Source organism: Parasteatoda tepidariorum, chromosome X1 (assembly GCF_043381705.1).
Source record: "Parasteatoda tepidariorum isolate YZ-2023 chromosome X1, CAS_Ptep_4.0, whole genome shotgun sequence".
Classification (NCBI taxonomy): domain Eukaryota; kingdom Metazoa; phylum Arthropoda; class Arachnida; order Araneae; family Theridiidae; genus Parasteatoda; species Parasteatoda tepidariorum.
In genome coordinates, this window is record NC_092214.1 from 9924755 (window position 1) to 9946903 (window position 22149).

General features: G+C 26.9%; 1 protein-coding gene across 2 annotated transcripts in view; it reads right to left on the minus strand.

Annotated features, from left to right (window-relative positions):
* Positions 1 to 22149, minus strand: part of LOC107455835 (protein FAM91A1) — a 71303-nt gene that overhangs the window by 8876 nt on the left and 40278 nt on the right. For both annotated transcript variants that reach the window (XM_016073548.3, XM_071187660.1), the window contains exons 14-19: positions 20405 to 20491; positions 18588 to 18805; positions 13470 to 13557; positions 11909 to 12019; positions 9067 to 9180; positions 4482 to 4536 (exon numbers count right to left, since the gene is read on the minus strand). In XM_016073548.3, coding sequence (XP_015929034.1) covers positions 4482 to 4536; positions 9067 to 9180; positions 11909 to 12019; positions 13470 to 13557; positions 18588 to 18805; positions 20405 to 20491 — 673 coding nt within the window. The remainder of the gene's footprint in view (positions 1 to 4481; positions 4537 to 9066; positions 9181 to 11908; positions 12020 to 13469; positions 13558 to 18587; positions 18806 to 20404; positions 20492 to 22149) is intronic.

Sequence of the window (22149 nt, forward strand, 5' to 3'; positions counted from 1 at the left end):
AAGTGTTTGGTGTAGGGATGGACAATATACCACAAAAAATTGACATAATGTTAACCCAATATAATGGCTTTTATTACTCTTAATGCACTGCAACATGTACTTAAGTTGCTAGTATAAAGTCAAACACAAAATAATGATTTAAAATGTGATAGTACTGGCCAATGCTGTTGAAATACAAAGGTAATGCTCAATATCTCTAAGACATGTTTAATCGACAATACAGAGTTCAAGACAGTTGAATCAGGAGTTGCTGTTTTAATCGTACTGCTGCCTGGCAATGCATAAAATGTAAAATTTAACCCATTTTTGGCCAGAGGTGTTCAAACGCACCATTTTAATAAATATTTTTTTATTAACACTGTGACATACATCAGGGGTAATTGTGAGCTCAACTCGAAAATCTTGAAAATTTCTTGAGTAAAATAATTAATGACGCATTTCAAAAAAGTAATGTCTTTACAAATTTAAATCATTGATATTTTCAAAATATGAATTTCGAAATAAATTATATGCAGCATAATTTAAATGAATAATTATGTATAAGTTTACTTTTATCTCTAATCACATTTATTATTCTACCAGAGAAAATATTTACAAATGAAAGAGATGCCAAGTATAAATTCTAGTTCTAATATTTTTAAATAAAATGTACAAGAATTTTTATACATAAATGTGATTGATGATTTCTTTAAACTTCTGGATCATGGCTTTTTCCTGAAACTTCCAGTTAGTGCAAAATCCGGAAATCGGGATTTTTTCCGGAGCACAATCATCTTCGCACACATTTTTCACTAATTTTGTTTTTCTGCTATTGTCAAGGGTTCTTAAGACACACCAAAATTAATAGTAATTCAATTGGAGTAAACACTTACTGTTGAGAAATTTTTCAACTATTAAAGTTTTTTAACTTAAAATGGTTATTGACAAATGAAATTTTTTGAAAATATATAATTATTCCTTTTGAGATTTATCATTATATTTTTATGATCGATTAAAATTGCAAGTCCGTAAATGAAATTAAAAAAACAAATGTCATAAAAAAGCAAGCCTTCAACTAAATGGTTTGTTCATTGATTTGGTGAATGGCACACCATTTTATTTCTTAAATAAAATATAATTTTCTATATATGAATTTTTTTTTGCGTCTTAGTGAATGTAATGTAAGCATATTTTAATGAAAATAATAGCACATTTTATAACATTTATATGCTTGGCTTAAAATGGGTTAATGCATACTCTTTTTTCCTGTTTTTTTGTTTCGTATTCAGCTTAACAATTTTTCTTTGAAATTGGTTAACACATTCTGAAAGCAACATATTTAGGAAAAAATAAATTTTATCAAGGAAAGTACATTTGGTGATTTCTTGATTTTTTTAAAAATATTTATACATTATTAATTTTGTTAGTCTTCCTGGTTTCTTTGTCTAAACTTTCATTTATTTGACGTTCTTCAAAAACATAATAACAAAATATCTAATAGAACTTCGTTTTATAATAATAAAATTATTTTGAAAAAAAAACATTTCAATACAACACAAATAAAGTAAACAGGCCATTTTTGGAGCTCTACATCAAAGATTCAGTGAGTGCAGGATTTAATATTTATTGTAAAAGGAAATTTAAAATAAAGAAAACTTTAACAATGTGCAAATATAAACATTAAAGTGTCAAGTTATGCGCAAGCTAAAATTTACAATCATACAGTTGGACATAATTACGAAAAATAATGCAACATGATGAGAGTGCGGATAAAAGGAGAATGCAGGCCTTAGATTTTAGCACGTCGGCTTCCTCCCAGCTTTTTTTTTCTCTCTTTGATGATTTAAAGATCGCTGTTGTTTATTTATTCTATATTTAGCATTTATTTTAACAATTTTTAGCTGTTTATTCATTTGATTTATTTAAAACTTGGATATTATAAATTTTTTATAAGAGATATAACATGCTCTCCATCATTTTATACTTTAATTTAACATAAAATGAAACTATTTATTCCTTATATCTTTTAAAAATTATTTCAAAAGTTTTTGGCTGTTTATCATTAGAAAATGGTAAATATAAAATTAGTAATAAGAAACGGGATGCATTCGTAATTGTTCTGTGTAGCACAATTATGCGTAAAACAAGATTCAATCTGTTTTATTTAATTTGATTAAGCAAAATAGATTGAATCTAATTTATTTAATCTAATTAAATAATATTAATATTTTTAATGATAATAATAAAATTTTTAATAATAAATAATAATTAAATAATATTTAATATTTTTTGTAGCATTTCGAATCAAATTACAACTAAGTGATGATTAAAATTCTTTTCATCAATTTATTATATTTTAATAACTTATTTCAATTTTTTTAAGGTTTTCACTTTGTTTACATAATATTGTATTGAGTATTTTAAATAAAATTTATTAACATAATGCAGCTGTGATAGTTTTCCATTTGAATTGTGCAATCGCACACAGTACAATTAGAAAATTATTGAAATGCATTATTTCTGATTTAATGTAAGATCACATATATTAATTTATTGCATAAATAATAATCATTTTAATGAGTTAAACGTTTAATCATTTATTTTGTATATAATTTGTTATTTGTAACACATGACTTTAATAAGTGATCATTCATGCAATTAATTTTTGTATGAATCTCTGATGGTGCTCTTTATAATCTACATATCTGATGGTGCTCTTATTTTTTGTCAAATTTTGAGGGTGGGGCGTACATCCTAGGACAGCGTATCTCTGGGAAATTACATAGTTTTTTAAAGACTTAAATATAGATAATACAGAAATCGGTACATAGTTTGACAAATTGTTTATATCACTTTGTTAATAAGTTATGGAAACAAAATATACTATCTGTTAGTTAGTTTTGAATAAATGTATCAAAGAATTGCCACAATTACTTGCAAGAATTCTTATTGATTTTATATCTGTTTTGTTACAGGAGCAACTTTTTTTAATAATTTAAATTTTTTATTAATTTTAAAATTTCAATGGGTTTAATTTCAGAACAGAAAAAAATGAATTATGGTTGCATGTTAAGTATTTCATGTAGTTGATGTTCGTAAAAGAAACTATAGAGTTTGATGAGGCAATATGAACATTAAGCAGATTGTCTTGTTAGACATCAAGATCGATTATCGAGAAGAATTTTTACTACTTTGATTAATTATTTGGTTTATTACTTTCCACTTTTTACTGATAGTGCTCTATTTAAAATTGCAGATAATAAATGTTTTTAGCTTTTCTAATTTCAGATTTAAGTACTTAAACAGTTTGTTTGTAGGTGATGCTGTAAAAATTATCATTTGGATATCAAATAAAATTTCTGTGGAGGTTTTACTTAGATTAAACCCGTTGAGGTTTTACTTAGATTTAATCCGACTTAGAAATTTATTATCTTTTTAATTATTATTTTTATTCTTTTTTAAATGAAAACTAAAGTTGTCTTTTTAATAAAAAATTTTAAGTTTTTGTAGTTTACTGAATTGAAGTTCGTTAGTCTTGATCTGTAGGGATGTAATATTACTTTACATACTGCACAAGATAGGGTAATGATCTATGGTAACATGGATTAATCATACAAGAAAAGCATTTTCAACAAGCAAATTGGTATAAAAGAATAAAGTATGATTGATACAAGTTCGAGAAATGGTTCAAAAAATATTAATTAAAAAAGAATAACCAATTTTTTATGTTTCTAAAATAATAACTATATAATCGGAACTGCTTCTATATTTATATAATCATAACTGTGCTTAGAAGAGTTTAGTTTTTTAATGTTTATATTACCAATTAATATTATATTTTTAAAATTTTTAAAGCAAAAAATTCTTCAGTTCATTATTAATAGAATAGGACCTGAATATGCTTGGTATAATTAATTTGAGTAAATCATTGGGCAAGGCAAAATAACAATTTGAGAGAAATCAAAATAATAAGTAATTTCTCTGAAATCATGTTGGGTTTTGATATAAACACTAATTTCATTTGATCTAAAATATGATCTGTAACAATGAAATGTATCAAACTCTAGAATAATGAAGAAATCCAATTTGTTTTCTGTTATCCATGTTTCACTTAAAATTAAAACATCAATTTTATCAAAAATATTTGACAACAGAACAAATAATTCATAAAATTAAACCTTATTCTTTTTATATTAAATTGAACAATATTTAATGCAGTAGTATTTAACTTTGCTAAGTAATCAAGAGTGTAGAATGCTGGATAAGGTAGTTTTGATGGGACATGAAAGCAAGTCAAAAATAAACAAGTTTAAATCTATCTTTATATATTTGATATACACTTACTTTAATAAAATTTAAAATTATTTTCGTTCCTTTTTTTTCTTTCTGTATTCAAAAATTTATTTCAAGGTATGGAAGTAAAATATTTTACTAGAATTTTTATCATTGTTTTCTAAGCAATAAATCTATAGTTGTTTTAATTTTTATGTTAAAACACTTACCACTGTCTAAAAAAGGAAAAGGGATATAAAAGAAATCTGTTTGACTACCTTGACCCTAAAATAAATAAAAATGAAGATAAATAAGAAGAATGATAAATAAGAAGAATGATACATTAAGATGTAGAGAAGTTCAATCCAGTGGAGTTTACTATTAACCTTACATCAAAAAATAACTATTTGTACAAGCATAAAAATAAATCACAATAGAATAAAAATAGTATAAAACAATAGTATTACAATAAAAGTAAAAATCAAGTTAAAAAGGGTGCTGGCTTTTTTGCTGACATAATTCTAAAATTAATGATAAAACAAATTTACTTCTCATGTTTTCTAGTTTTCTATTAAGTCTAATCAGACAACTGAACAAGGCTAAAATTTATTTCTATTTCAAACAAGAAATATTAAAAACTTAAAATCTGTTTGCAGCTATTACAGAACATATTGGCACAAAGTGTCAGCATGGCCAAGCGGCTGTAAAAAGTACTCATCTAGCAAGTTGGAGGTTCTGAGTTCAATTCTCCAAATTACCCTGATTACTAACATGCAAATATGTAATTTAAGATTTCAGTTATTAATTATAGAATGTTCTAGAATATTCCCTTACGTCATTTCCCTTTCCTTATTATACTGTAAAAAAGTTCACGAATTTCAAGTGGAAATGGCAGTTACCATGTTCTTTGCATTCTTGAAATTTGTTAATAAATCTGTTCTACTTGTCAGCGTAATTTCCATTATTTCTACATGACATTATTTGAAGGTGCCGGATAGATAAGTAACTCTGGAAGTCATTCTACAAAGAAGCCCTTGATTTCAAGGATAAAAACCTAAAGAATTCACAATGTCTGAGACAAGAAATAAGAAAGAAGGTGATCGATTGTCAACAATTGTGAAAACTCTAAAGTGAAGGCACATTAATCTTCTGAATTTTCCAGAGAATCAGGTCAAGACCCGAGAATAGAGTTTAAAAATATATGACAATGTTGGAACTGGCATGAGGAAAAGTGTTTAGCTAATGCCCATATTTTTTCTTAATGGTACAGCAAAATAGTGGTTCAAAACTAATAAAGCTTTGTTAACAAGTATTTAAAACCTATCTCAAAACCACATTTACAGATAGCTTACAACCTGCTCACCACACTGAAAAAGAATAAAAAACTTGCACTCGCCTTCCGAAAAAAACCAGCCCATTTTATATCCATGCTATCCTCACTCTGTGTCACAGAGTAAATTAAAATATGAGAGAGGATGATAAAGTGGCTTATCTTATGAAGGGTGTTTTAAAATACATTTATTAAGTGTTACTTACAAAGAACATTAACTCTCTGAGATTATTATTAAATGGTGCCAACATGTCGAGAAATAGCAACAACAGAAAATCCCTCGAAAAAGATTTGAATAGCTACCAAGTGTTACTGCCAGGGTATCTGCTACATTTCAGATTTTCAAATTCATGACTTATCATGACTAATTCCAAGAATTGTTCATGGCTTAACGAAGTAACTATCTTTTCCGCCAAAAACACAATAATAAATTTAAAAAAGCATTATAATAACATTAATGGAAATGATAGGTATAACCAAAACTGTTATACTTTGCATCCTCATATTTATAGAGTTTAAATTTAAAAAACAGAGTAAAGAAAGAGTTGAAGCAATAAAATAGCTGAAAAAAATACAAAAGCAAATAATTTTTTTCTCTTTTTCTGCAGAAATATATTCTAAAGATACTTTTCTTGTTCATCGAAAAGGAAAGAAAAACTACTGATTTTTCTGTTCTCATTTCAGAATAAAAAAAATTCCCCAATGACTGGCTTGCTTCAGCTAGAATTTTAAATTGATTAAAAAAAGATAATTCGGTCAAGAAATGAAGTTTTTTCTTTCATTTTTTGAAAGAACATCATAATTTTTAAAGAACATGATAAAAACATTTTATATTTTAATAAAATATGACTGTGAATGGGGATTTTGATACAAATTCAGATATTGGGAACACCATAAAATTGGGGGGTGGGGTAAATTCCATTTTAAAAATTAGATTTTTCGGCGACCTAAATCCATGACCTTCCATGATTATTTTTTTTAAATAGTTAAAATCATGACATTTCATGACAAATTTTGTTCAATACCGAAATTCATGACTTCCCAGGTGTAACAGATACCCTGTACTGTTGTTGCATGACTTGAAAAACATCAAGAACGACTAATGATTATAAGTCAAGTTATAAAAGAAGAAATTAATCAATATTTTCCTTCCCTTGCACCACACATGTTAGAGATTGTAATACACAATGAAGTTAGAAAGATTTTAGCACCTATGATGGAGGCAAACTCTAACTTGGAGATTTATGCCACAAAGGTTTGTAGCAAATTTATTAAAATTCAATGTCTGTGCAACCAATACAAAAAATATTTTCTGAAACTATAGATATTTCATACTAGTTGGAAGGTACACACTATGGTTGGTAAAGAAGCTTCATTTTCTTATTTAATCAAATCAAGTGATATTTGGTGAAATATGGCGAAAATCAGGGAAGAATATAAAATCACATACTAGTGTGTTTAAATCTTTCTATAATATTTATCAAAACAGTATTACAGGACTGAAAGTGTCATCAAATAGTTGCAAGAGATGTTTTGAGATTGTATAAAATAAGCTCTGGTTGTCCTTAATTCTCTTGACAGCTATTATAGTAAGTCTCCTCTTCTACTAATATTAATACTTTATACAAGTTATCTGCAATCATGGGGTATATATGTATACCACACAGCAATGCATTTACCTTTCAAGTTTTATCAATTATTCTAGCAGATATAGAATAGAATTCTTTTAATAGTTCAAAACACAAAAATGCTTACATTGATTCTTTTAGAATCACTTAATTTAATGAAACTAATATACTTATAATTATTATTATTTTATTTTGCAAGGTATTATTATTTAGTGCAAAAACCTAATCCGGAGACAAATTTTAACTGTTTACTGTAGTCTTAAGAAATCCAGAAAATTAATTTATTGGATATTGGGGAGGAAATTTGAACAACTCCTTCTTTACTGTCAGTAAAGTAAGTCATTTTAAAACTTTAACATTTCATATTAATGTATTTCCTATCAACAATAACATTTAACATTTTAGCTAAAATTTAAGAATTAATGAAATTAATAGAAAGTTTCAAATGCAAGTGCACATTGATTTTAAAGACTGGAAAAACTCCTGTAAGTAATTAGTTCAAGTTATTGTTTGAATTGGTAAAACAATTTAATAGAGATATAAAGTATTATGATAGTAACTTTTATAGTTAATTCAGGATTACATTTTTTGCTACATAGCATTGTCATAACATAAAATATTTCTTTTCTGTTAGGGTGGGGGGGACAGTTTCTTTTTTAAAAAATATCTAGCATTATTTAAGATATTATAACATGCATTTTATAACGAAACTATATAAGAGTTACATGAAAAAAGGACATTAAAATCTTTAAATGTAAGAGTGTTTCTCTTCATTTCCTAAAAATAGGATATTTAAGATCAGATAAATATTACGTAACAGGATAAATAGTATAGAAAAAATTAACTTATCAAATTTTCACCAGAAATATTATGTTTAATTACAAAATAGAATGGTGCATGAAAGGCCTAATATATAGAAGGCCTGACAAGTATGCTTTGAAGTTTTAAGGTACTGGTAAAAATTTATCTACTACTAGTGGGGAGAAAATTAAACATTGCTATTTCGAAGTGATACATCATTTCTGGTGTATTTTTTGTGAAGAATCATATGAAACTAAATTAATTGGACTAATAGTTCAAGAATTATAAATTTGGTTATGTATAAAAAAAAAAAAACAGTTTTGTACTTATAACTGTTTTCATGTCTGACATTACTATGTAGGAAAGTAATGTATTTTATTTTATGTTGAGTTGAATGAGATCAAAACTGTGGTGATAGAACAAAAAATTTAAAAGTTATAAGGGTTTCATAAATGAAAAGTGTAACTTTTTACTCATACATTTTGTCACATAAAATTATTAGAATTTCACAACTATTAAGTCTATTTAATACTAGCAGAACTCAAGAATGTCAAAATTCCATTAGAAGCAACAATGAAAATTGGTATACGATAAAAAAAGGTAAACTAAGTCAAGTAAGAATGAAATTTAAGGCTTTATAAATAAATTTTGACTTTTTAAAGGGTTTTAAAGAAAATTAAGGTCACTATAAGAATCCTTAAAACTGTCTTCAAGTGAGAGCCCTTTTTGAGTAGGAAAAAAAATACACAATTGTTCCATTTTTGTATTTTAAGAAGACTTTTATAACAATTATTAAATATCAACATAAAAATGTGTTATACAGATGACATTTTTCACTTTCACACAGCATTTATATTCATTAAAAAAATAGAATTTCTCAAAATTTTATTTAAAAATAAAAAAGTACAACTTTTGAATTAAATTGAAATATTATTTTGGATCCTGTGCACACTTTTAAAAATGTATACCCTAAAATATCTTTAATATTTATACTATTTTAGATAGCTGATTGCCTATTCAATATAAGCTTGATACAAAAATATACCCAAATTTTACCTGCACTAGTACTGCTGAATGATTTAAAGCATCATTAAGTATTGGCAAAGCATTTGACATAAGGACTGTACTAGGATCATGAGCCCAGGTAGTCACCAACAGCTTTTCATGACCCTGAATTAAAAATAATAATTTTTTCATGAGAACAATTATCAAACACATTTAAATAAGTTTCTGTAGCAAATATTCTTTTAAGGGAAAAAAACAAATACAAAAACCAAAAAGAATTATGCATACATCATCACATCAAAAGCTTTACAACATTTGCAATAGTTAAAATGCTAAAACTTCTTTTGGTTCTTAATATTGCGACATGCTTGCATCACTTTTACACAATCTTTATTAGCCTTTTTAACTCTCAACCAGAACTCTGCCTTGTTTAAGAAAAGAAGAAGACAAAGATAAGGACAAGGGCACATTCATGTAAAATAATTATATCGTGTAATTTTTTTCTTACTTTATCTCCATAGTCAAAATAAAGGCCTTTTATTTAGGAACTTTTTGCTCATTCTGTGACTTATGTTTAAAAGTACTCCACCAATTTTTGTGTTTTTACAAACTGGTGCAATTAAAGAATAATGAAACATTTTACATACATATTTTTATCTTTATCAGAAAAGCTCATGTGTTTCCAAAATGCAGAAAGAAATCAAAAAGAATTATTTTCTAAAACATCATATTTGGAATAATAAGAAAATTGATATAAAACAACAGTCCCTTTTCTTAAATAAGTCTAAACTCCAGACATTTGATAACATTAAAAAAATATATTCAGATACAGTTTGCGATAACTATGCTTTATGACAGCAATAAATGCAATTTTTTTTACAAAGTGTTAATTTTTTAATGTAAGAATATGCTGTAATAAGAAAAAACTAAATACAAAGTTTGGGTAAGACAAACAGTTTGTGTAGTCAATACTCAATAGCTGCACAAAAATTTGAGCAAATTTTAACCGATTTTAGTTGTTATAGTTCCTCATATCAAAAAAGTTTGACGACCCCTGGTCTGGCATGACATTATGTTTAATAGTAGGAACCTAAGAACAGTATTATACATGAAAGTACGGAAGTAAAAAAGTAGTATTTTTTTACTACCACAAACAAATACCTAAAATAATCACTGTACAGTGCACGAATAACTCAGCATTACTTTTAATCTAATGATTGGATTTTCATGTACAAAGACTAAATCTTAATGATTTGAGAGGGTGACCTCAAATAATCCAGTCAATTTGTGCAGACTATATTTTAAGTTTAGAAATTAGATACAAAAATGTACTTTATCTGAATAAATATGTACTTTTTGATGCATTTGGATTACTGAAGGATTTGGAGTAACCACAATCTGGGAAATATAGTCCCAATAGTTTGTTCATGAGAGTGGTTTAAAGTTTGAACCTCTTCATATAAATTTTACGTTAGCTTGTTTTGCTATGTCTTGAGAACTTTTTAAGTGAATTGAAAAATTTTTGCACACAATTATACAATTTATTTATCCAAAGATAATTCCATGCAAAAAAAAAATTTTAATAATTATTTTTTTATTATATTCATTAATAGTAGAAAAAAATTATGAATTATAAGGTTTATAAATTTGCACATCATGTTCAAAGAATACATTTTATGAGACAAAATACAAAATTTGAACAAAATCAGTCAAGTAGTTTCTGAGAAATCGAATTTTAAAAAGTTGTATGGTCAAAATTTGATTTCTTAGAAATTATTTGACCAATTTTGCTCATATTTTAAATTTTGCAATTTAAAATTATTCTTTAAATATAACAAATTCTAGAGCTTACAATTAAAAGTTGTTTCGATCATTATTAAATAAATTAATAAAAAATAATAATTGTCAAAAATTATTTTTTGCATAGAATTATCTTTGGATAAATGAATTTCCTAATTGTGTGCAAAAATTTGTCAATTGTTCTCGAGATATGGTAAAATACGCAAAAAAATTAAATTTACATTAAGAGGTTCAAACTTTGGACCACTCTCCTGACCAAGCTATTTGGACCATATTGCGGCTAGCCATTATATGTTAGGCTAGCCTATATATATGCCACTATATGAATCAGGGATATAAATCTGTCAACAAAAAAAAAGGTATGCATTAGCATACCTTTTTAGCTATACCAGAGAAAGTATGTTTTTGTGTCTAATTTCGTAACTTAACGTCTGCACAAATTAATTAGCAAATTCGAGGTTACCTATGTGAACCTTTAAGTTTAAGTTCTATAGCATGTAAATTTAATCATCAGCTTAGAAGTTATTCAGGATGATTTGTTCACATTCTTTTTATGCACTGTACATAAAATAATTCTCATTCGAAAAAGTACTTCTTCTAGACACATTTATGTAAGTTAAAATAGTGTTGAATTAGTAAAATTGCGTCTTTCAATGTTTTTTATTATTTAAATTATAAGATATTTTATAATTTAGAATTAAATTAAGTACCAATATCTAACTGTCATATCGTAAATTCAGTAATTTTTGGGAATACTCCTTTTTAGAGAATGAATTTGTGAGCTTTTTATGAAAAAACATTATACATTTTACAATACTTGAAGTTTGTTTTTAAAGATTGAAGTTCATTATCTAAGAATGAAGACTGAGATTCAATGAAGGCAAAGGTTTCATAATTGTGTCAAAACCTTTTTAAGTGGGCTTCAGTTAGCGTTTGATATAAAAATTCAGTTCAAATAAGTGTAATGAGTAATAAATTAATCACAATTTAGGAAGATTTATATGTTATGATAGAAACTTGAAGGCAATAAAATATTTGCAGCCTTTATATGTAAGAGAACTATCTCAGAACTTTCTATAAATAAAATATTTACCTTAAATACTTCAGGTAGTTTTCGAAGACGAGTACCTTTTGTTAAGAGTAATGAAGGAGGACCAGATTTTGTTATGAAATATATGAAAAGTTTGAACCAAACAGAGCTAATCTAAATAAAATATTCAGGTTTAAAGCAATGTTATAAACACTAAGACATCACAAAAATTTAATATACTTAAGATAATTTAATAACTAAAGCACATTAGAAACAAAATTACACTAATACAAATAAATAAGACACTGATTAACAGTTTACCTCACCCTGTAGTGTAGTGTGCCACTTTTTTGAAAAAAAAAGTAGTCTAATAAGAAGTACAATATAAAAAACAGTAGTTTGTAGCAATTCCTAGCAACTACGTTTAATGCTAGTTAAATAAAGAAACAAGGTTCAAATGCGACCATTTTTTATAATCTGATTTATGCAAATCTTATGTAAACAGTTATAAGAATTACGTTTGATGCTCTGGCACAGCAATTTTTTCAACAGGCTGGGCAGCAGTTGTTTGTTTTTTACAAATCTTGTAATCGAAATCGCATGTCTAATTAGACTTCTTTCTGCACTCCACCCAATAATTTTTTCTATTTTTATTAAATATAGAATTGTACAAAATTTTCACAAATTTTGTAAAAACTCAATTTACTAATATATATCAGGAGGTTCTTTTCATTCAAATATTTAATTATTCATATTTTTCTTGAAAATCTTTCGTCTTTAGGTAAATACAACACCCACAACTCTGAGAATGCTTAAGTGGCCTTTCTATGTCCTCCTCATTGTTCCAGATTTAGTTAACAATACTGATTTTTTTTCATACTTTTAGTACCTAATGTTGTTAGAGTTTAACATTTTATATCCTTCTACTGCTTACAATATAACTTTCCCACTCTTGTGCCTACTAAAATTTTTTTAATATAATTTTTTGAAGTTTGAATTTTTTCTCTCTTTATTTCAAACAAAAAGAAATGAAAAGAGTTGATTTTACTGTCAGATAAAGGATTTTCTTCTGTTACTGTGGCTTATCCTCCAAATGCCTGACGATGTCAGACAAGGTCTGACTTTTAATATGGGGCATAAGTTTGCCGAGGATATGAAGATATTTTACTATTTATGTATAAACTTAAAAATAAAAATATTAATCACTCATTATAAAAGTTTTCAGCATACTTAATAATACAAAAATATCTCTATTTTTTTTTCATTTGATATTAAGCATACATATTTCTTATTTTACATGTACTTTAATTTTTTTTTTTTTATATTACTAAGACTTTTAGAGAAAAAAATTTTAACATAAAACTACAATCATTATTATATTATATACATAAAGAAATCTGAGCAGAAATATATTAAATTGAAATTGCACTTCAAATAGTGGTAAATAGTTACTTCACTGAAAATTATGAGTACTAGCAATCATAAATTTTATTTCATTGTAATCATAAATTATGACTATTTGTAATCACAGTTGCAATCAATAGCATTTTACCCAACTCTATCTTAGACATTCCACAAGATGCTGTAGGATAGTATATATAATTTAAGTATAATCTCTACTCACTTCTGATATTGGTGGTCCTAGGTGAGCTGGAGAGCAGCTGCTAACAGGTCTTATTTCATTTGTTAATGGAGACATTGAAATCAGTAAACTTAAAAATAAAAATATTAATTACTCATTATAAAAGTTTTTAGCATACTTATTAATGTAGAAAATAATTAACACGCAACAGTAATAAAAAAGAGGATAAATTTAGTTTTTCTGTAACATCATACAGTCATTGTTGAGATGCAAATAAGAAAGTGTTTCAATGAGAAAACTCTGATATTTTTAACATTTTCTTCTATTTTATTAACATATAGTGCAAAATTAAGCCAAATTTTCAGCTATCTAGTTTATACGAATTTTAGTACAAAAAATATGGGCATAAGTTTGTCTAAGATATGAAGATATTTTAAACTTGAGAAACTATTTCTTGCATTGAAAACTGGCAATTTTTGTTCCCCTTACCCCAACAAAGAAGGCTATTGGATTAAAATATTTGACAGTAAAAACAAATTTTTTTAGATCAATGAAATAAAAGCATAAAATTCAAAAACTAAATATGCAAAAATTAAATTGTCAGAAAACTAGCATCCAACAACACAAAACAGAGAGAAAAACGGATAAGCTAAGCAAATAATCTTTTGGGTAAAGATTTTTTCAAAACATTTCCCACTTTAAGATAATATATAAAAACCAAGATAATTTATTAGATAAGGAGAAAGCTGGAAATACCTAGTAGTTAATTGGGAAAATTCAATAGGGTTGGCAGCTATGTTATCAAAAGTAAAATATTATATAGCTGTCAGAAATAAGGCACATAGTCAATTTAAAAAAATTATTAATCAAAATTTGTATACTTGAAAGGAAAAAAATTTAAAATAAGTTAAAATAAACTAAGGTGAATGAAATAAATAGCACATTTATTTATGTTGCTGTTGGTTTACGTTGCACTCGAGCTGCACAATGGGCTATTGGCAGCAGTCTGGGAAACATCCCTGAGGATGATCCGAAGACATGCAATCACAATTTTATAGTCTGCAGATGGGAAGGCATCCCTGCTTTTGTAGCCCGACGACCTGTGTGCGAAGTTGAGCACTTCACAGTAGAACAGTTTAACGAGGACCGATATCGTGTATCCTCGGTCCCTTTGCAGGCTGATCAAAGTGGTCACCCCGTAACAGAATCGCCGCGACACGGCGATATTGTCGCAGAATGTTATAGAGTTCTTGTAGAAAGATTTCTTTTTTGATAAATAAACAAAATTTCCTTTTTTCAGAAATTTATATGTAATATTTGACATATGTATTTAAGTAATTACTTTTTGAAGTACTCAATTTACACCGATAGTATCGTAAATCGATGTAATGTTTCGATTGTATTTTCGTCAGTTATTGATATTAATTTTCACAGGGATTTAAAATATCCCGATATATTTCAAACAATATGGAAAATTCAAATCGTGCATTTAAGTATTTACTTTTTAAGGCAATAATTCTAAACAATTTTTGGCAGTTACTGCTGCTGATTTCTCGATAGTTTTTAAATCAGATATTTTTATACGATATTATTTAATACAACGGCCTAATCTCAAAACGAAAGATGCATTTGAGGAGTCCGATTCGCGTGGTTTCGTCTCCAATCTTTTCTTCGGCAAGTACTACTACAGATTTCATGATTTTTAATTATATTTTTTTATTATGATGATCATTTACAAAATGCGAAGGAAATAGTTCCTGCATCCCCCTCCCTCAACAAATTGCGAGAACATCACCCATAATATTAGAATAAAAATTCTTATATGTTCAATAAAAAATTTATTTAGTTCTTTTTGCGAACACAGCGCTTTTGTTGTTTTAAATTAGTAACATATATGTTTGTTATTAAAAGTATCTTGCAGAAAAATATCAGTGCTAGAGAGTTTTGTCGCAGATAGCTCAAAAAAAATTCTGCCATAGGGGTGGTCACCCACCCACACACTGGCCGCAGCCAGTGATGCTTGACTTTGGTGTTCTATTAGGAACTGTGTCTTGACGATCAGTCCACTGCGGGAATTTAATTATGTATCTTAAATAGTCAAAAGCATTAACATCTGAGCTATTAAATATTTTTAATTATCTGACTATGATGATTTTGGATGTTCAATTGACCTGCTGACTTTTTTAATCCTCTAAAAGATAAAACAATCCAAGTGGTTGCATAAAACTAAAGATATTAATTTATCTTTAGTTTTAATTAAAATTCCTTTTCAAAATACTCCTTTTGAACTTCCAAACATTTCTGCCAACCTTATTTGCAATTACCTAAACATGCCTTACAATGACTTTTGGGAATGCCCTTTGGAGTTCATAGAAAAAATTTTCCTGGCCGAATTAATGGATTCAAAACAATGACCACAAAAAGGCTATTTCAACCATACAGATAAAATAACAGATTAACATATCAGGAAAATGCAGTGCTTGTAGAAGTGTATTTGTTGCATGTTTTAGTAAAATTTGATTAATAATTCAGAAAAAGATGGTACATTGTCTTAATGCAAAACTCATGAGTTTTAGCAATATTCCAATTCGTTTTCAATTAATTGCTTAACAGAAACCTCCCACGAAACAATCAAATAATATTGATCAAGGACAGTCTACTCAATCACTAGCAATTCATAAAGCACCACAGCCTCCCCATCAAAGAAAACATATAATATTAGCTAGATTTTTTAGTGATTTTGACCTTGTAAGCCTTGATTGTTGAGTTGCTTTGTGTCTAAAGCATATTTCTCATTCCAAGCAAAATCAACCAATAGCTGTCATGTCACAGATTTTCAAAATGGTACATATTTTATAGAAAATGTCAAATGATGAAAAACAACAAGATTTTTTGGACCCAAAAATATAATAAATTGAAAATTTTGAAAATTGACTCAATTTAAGGAAATGGTATAAATACAGATGGTGACTGGTTAGGTAGGTTAAAAATATCACCTTTTTTTATTTATGAGCCAATTTTTTTAATTTTGGTGTCATTAGAAAGAAAAGGGCAGCGCTATGTATTTAAGCTATTAAAATGCTAAAAATGTATTTTATAAGTTTTTCAAAGGTTTTATTAAAATAATTTTGGGGGAATTTTTTTGACAAATTTTAAGAATTTTTTACTGAGAAGCAACAACTTTTATCACCTCCATTTTTTTCTCATACTGTTAAATATCATTCTTTTCAACAAAAAAAAATCAAGAGGGTGTTTTTTGTTTTTGGTCAGTAAGAAATAAAAGTGGTTTGTAGTTAAAATATTTCATGATTTCTTTGCAGCTCAAGAATAAACTTTCTCATCTCTATTTTCTTTCCTCATAATGTTAAATGCCATATTTTTTCAATGTAGAAAAAATAAAGTGTTTTTTTATGGTCAGTAAAAAAATAAAAAGTGGTTTTCTGCCAAAATAAATCAAAATTTTTTATGGTGCTAGGAGGCTCCACTCACCAACCTCTATGCTTCTCCCTCAATCATCATTATTTTGTTCCTTAAAAGTCAATTTTTAAAAAATCATATTGTTCATAAAATCTCGATTTATTATATCTTCCTATACGCACATTTTGTTGATTGTAAGGAAATGAAGTGATACCTAGATTTGTATAAAAATCAACTGTTCTTGAAAAAAAAATATTTTAACTTAGAAATAGAGAAAGTGCAACACAAAAACTTATCAATAATCAATATTAAATATTATAATCAATTAAAAATTAATCATAAAGTAATTTCACTTGCCAACAACATTAGGTAACAACTTGTAATAACTATTACGGTTTTTTGATATAGAGACAAAAACGAATAAGTTTCTTCAACTCCTTTTTTTTTTGTAAAAATAAATGTCATATATTTCAATATGAGAAAATCAAGAGGGTGTTTTCTTAATTTGACTAATATCAGGGAACTTTGTTAGTTCACCTTAATATGTTTTTTAAATATTTGAGCTAAAAACTGCTCTTAATTTTTTAAATGACCAATAAAAAAACTTTATGAAGTTTTCTATGTTGAAAAGTTTATACATTTATCATTATGTAAAAAAAAATAATAAGATCAAGAAACTTTTGTGCCATAAGAAAATCATTTTCGCTAAAAATCCCTTTTTATTTTTTTACCGACCAAAAACATAAAACACCCTTTTGATTTTTAATATGGAAAAATATAACTTTTACCATTATAAGATAAAATTGAGGTCAAGAAATTTTAATGACAAAAAGAAAACATCCTCTTGATTTTTCGAGTGTTAATAAGTATGATATTTAACATTATGGGAAAAATTGTTACTTTACTGTAAAAAATTCTTGAGATTTGTGAAACAAATTCCCGAAAACATTATGTCAATAAAACTTTTTAAAACCTTATATAAATATTTTTAGCATTTCAATAACTTAAATACATAAGTGCTGCCTTTTTTTCTTTATAATGGCACAAAAATTGAGAAAATTGGCTCAGAAAAAAAGATAGATAGTTTTAATATACAAGCCATTGCCTGTAGTTATGCCTTATTGTTAATTCGAGTCAATTTTCAAAATAACCCTTTAATTATAGTTTTGGCCTAAAAATTCTGAAAAAATTATGATGATTAAAATTATTTATGAAAAAAATTATTATTAATTATGAGGAAAATTATTTTCTTGAAAATATGTGATGAGATTTCCTTATTCAATTTCACTTTGAATGACATATATCTAAGTTTTATCACAGATAATAATGTGTGTTAATAAGCAATTGCAAATATTTAATGTTGAATTAGCAAAAGAATTAAAATACTTAAAAAAATAGTCACATTCAGCTCTTTCCCTTTTAAAATACTTATCTGCTTTTGCCTATAGGTTGTAGACTGTTGATTGAAAGGGTTAAGATTGTAAGTATTAGAATGGTAAAACGTTCATTTTTCATTTTATTGATATCAGTAATAAAATATCAATTTTACCCATCTTATATTGTTCACTTAAACAGAGGACAAACGTGTTTTCGTCAAAAATAACTTGATGCAAAAGCGAGAGACAAGAAATTTTCAACTCATAATAAACATAAAATAACATGTCCTACTCATTGAAATGAACAATTATTGTATGTACATATATAAATTCAAATAATTAATACTATTGGTTAAAAAAAATATACCTATAATTTTTTAATAAAAGTCGTGAACAGGTTTCAGGATCTAAATTTTGCAAGCTCTCACATCTGAGTAAATCCAATCCAATAGGATTAGAGGCACTTATATCATTTTTAGAATCATATAAAAGTTCATTATTATGTCGAAGAAATATTATTGTATCCCGTAAAGAAAAAGCATGATCAAAATATCTTCTTGCTTCACCTTCTCCCACATTGGCCACCTGAAAAATAAACAATTTGTTTAAACTATGGTATCATATAATAGCCTAGCTATCTAGGATTCAATTAATCAGTTATCTAAAATAACCACAAATTTTAATATTTAATAATATTTTTTTGAAGAAAAAAAATCAATTGGAACATGAAAGAATTATGCTTACTTTTTTTTTCTTGATAAAAACTGAACTGTCTATAATCTTGTGAAATGGGATTACTGCACCTTTTTAATTAACTTTAGTTTATTTTGTATCAAAAAGTTGATTAAATTTAATACATTTATGAGGACAAAATGGGTTGTGATTATTATTTACAATGATTAAAATAAATAACAAGATTTAATGCAAAAACTAAATGTGCCGTGCACATGACTCTTAAGGGAAGTAGACCTGAAAGAGATTTTAAGAATGTCTCACCCTTTATACATATTGATTCAGTGTCATTCACCAATTCCTAATTTTACTGAGCATTCTGCAGATAATCAGTCATTAGGCACATAGAAACTTTCAGAAAAACTTTTAGTAGAAACAGAAAACTCTTGACTCTTTTACTTTTCTCTGTGAAGAAAACTTAACTCTTGAGAAGGTCTGTTACAGAAAACATCACAACCTCAAACCTTCATATTTACATTGTGATGTAAGTGAATGTAATATGAGTGTACATCTGACTGATTTAGAATAACTATCAACATTTCCAACACATAACAAATTGTGTTCCGCAAGCATCTAATTCAACAACAGTTAAGCAAAAAAATTTTACGATTAATTTAACGCAATAGGAAATAATGAGAGAAAAATATGTTTTTAGATTGATTTTAAATGTTTCTGAGATAAATGCAATCTTTAAAAATAACTTTTATTTTATGTGGCTATTCATCGAATTTTTAAACACACCTTGCAATTTCATTCAAAAGTATTAAAGAAGAAAGTTTTATTTTCACTTTTAAAACTACAGGTTGGCTAAATAATTTTTGAGTTATCTTTTTATGTTTAGTTTAAAAAAAAGTCATATTTTATAAATTTACAATGCTCAAAAGCAGATTTGACAGACTAGGCTAGCATATCGGTTCATACTTTAAAATTATTATGGAGTTCAAAAATGATGTAAAAATACATAAAACTTATAATTAAAAAATTTTTGAGATTATTATTTAATTAAATAAATAATCATTAAAAATAATTTTTTACTTAGAATTATGCTTAGATGAGTGTGTTTTAAAATTATGTGTTTGATTACTCTTAACTGTTCCAGAGATATAGTAAAGTACATGAAAAGTAACATTATCATTAAGGGGTAAAAACTGGGCTCTCTTTTGATTAATTTATCAGGACTATATTTTCCAGTTTGTATCTACCTCTCATATTCCAAAGGTCAAAAATCAAAATCTCATCAAATAAAGATATTTCTGAGGAAATTCATTTTTGCATTCTTCATAATTTAAAATATTGCAAGCACAAACAAAAAAGCAAATTCAGGTTAACTTTTTAAACTATATAGATTTCTTTTTAATTTCTGAAAGTCCAATACCTAGATAAAACGTTATTGCTTTATTACTTTGCAGATTGTACACTTCATAATATTGTCAGAAATAAAGTATCTCTCACCTTAGATAATTCAGTCAGAAAGCTATCCATAGATTCATCAGATAGTTTCCCAACTTCAAACATTGTTACAGCATGACTTTTTAATCCCTGGAAAGAATTTTGAAGCGTAAGCAGAGAAATAATACAATTAACAAGAAAATAATGTACAGTTTCTCATGCGTTCAATTTATTTTTATTTAACACCAAACACAACAAAAGCTTATGAGAGAATTTTCTAGTATACATCATTTTTTCATTGCGTAATAAGGGAACAAACTATATTTTATTACAAGAAAACAAGTAGTCCAAAAGTCAGGGAAAGTCTGAATAAACATTGAGAGAGTTAGTTTCTTATTGATATGCAAAAACTGGGTAATCTAAAAATATAAGAAAAATTCACTAAAAGGTTATACACAGTTGAAAGTTGTAAAAAAAAAACATATTTAAAATACTTTTTAAAAGCAACTAAAAAAATGCAGTCGAAATATTCAGATAAACTAATAAAACTCAGTGACAATACCAGAAAAACTTTAAATACATTTATCAAAAACATTTCTTAACATGATACCCAACATTTTTTGAGAATGGATCAATGATATCTCATAACTGGCATTCTACAGCCAACACAATTCTGAGTTTATGACTATCAATGTTCAACTCCATAGCCTTGCAATTTTAAGCACGACCCAGAAGACATATGAACTCCTGGATCAAGCATTGAGACAAACTAGTCTTTGTGGAGAACTTTTTCATGGAACTAACTCACATTTGTGTTACATGAAGGCAAACCAACAAAACGTCTCATGGTTAGTCCAACAGCAAGAAGATTCTAACCCATGATCCATCCACCACACAAGATATTTTACATCAGCACTGTGGTCTATGCGAGCTGGGAGCAAAATTCGTATCAACCAGCCACCGCTGGGATTCAAACCTGGGTCACATCATTGCGAAGCAAGTGCCCTAACCCCTGAGCCACCAGAAATCAGGGATAAATAATCGGAAAAATTTTGGCCAAAGCTTATTTGTACTATTACTACTTTTTACTTCCAAATAAATTGTGGCTTAGGATAAATAATGTCGGAAAGCATTTTGCACAAAACTTATTTGCATAGTTATTACTAATAACAAATTTTTCATTAAACTTATTAATATAATCATTAAATTCATTTCCTTTTTCATAGTAATTAAATTTTTAATTTGATTTATGTTTGACAAGGTAATGCAAAAAAAATTATCCAAGAAAAGAAGTTCAGATGCTTTTTCAGAAAATCAAATTCAAGATTTTAAAAATAAATTATGCTCAAAATTTGAAGAGGAAAAGAATCCAACTTGTCGATTAAATATCACTTAGTTAAAAAATAATTGTATTTTCAACATTTTAATCTAAAAATTTGCAATAAAATATATCATAAATCTTTCAAAACACTTTATTGATGACATCACAAAAAAATGTTTAATCTTTCTTTTTGTCCACTATTCATTAACAATTACCTTATGTACCAATTAACTTCAGGGTTAAATATAAGCTTAAAAAAAGGAAACTTATTCAAGTTATAAATTTGATTAACCTCTCAGAAACAAAGTAGCATAACATATTTTTAACCATTAAAAAAATTTTACATTAAATGAACATTTTAGGGGAATTTTTCAGTAAGACTACATTGTTTCTCTATTGTTGAAAAATTCACAAAACCATAAATTGTTGAAAAATTAAAAGAAAGTTTTTACAATACAATGATTTAGAAAACATTTTTCCATACTCA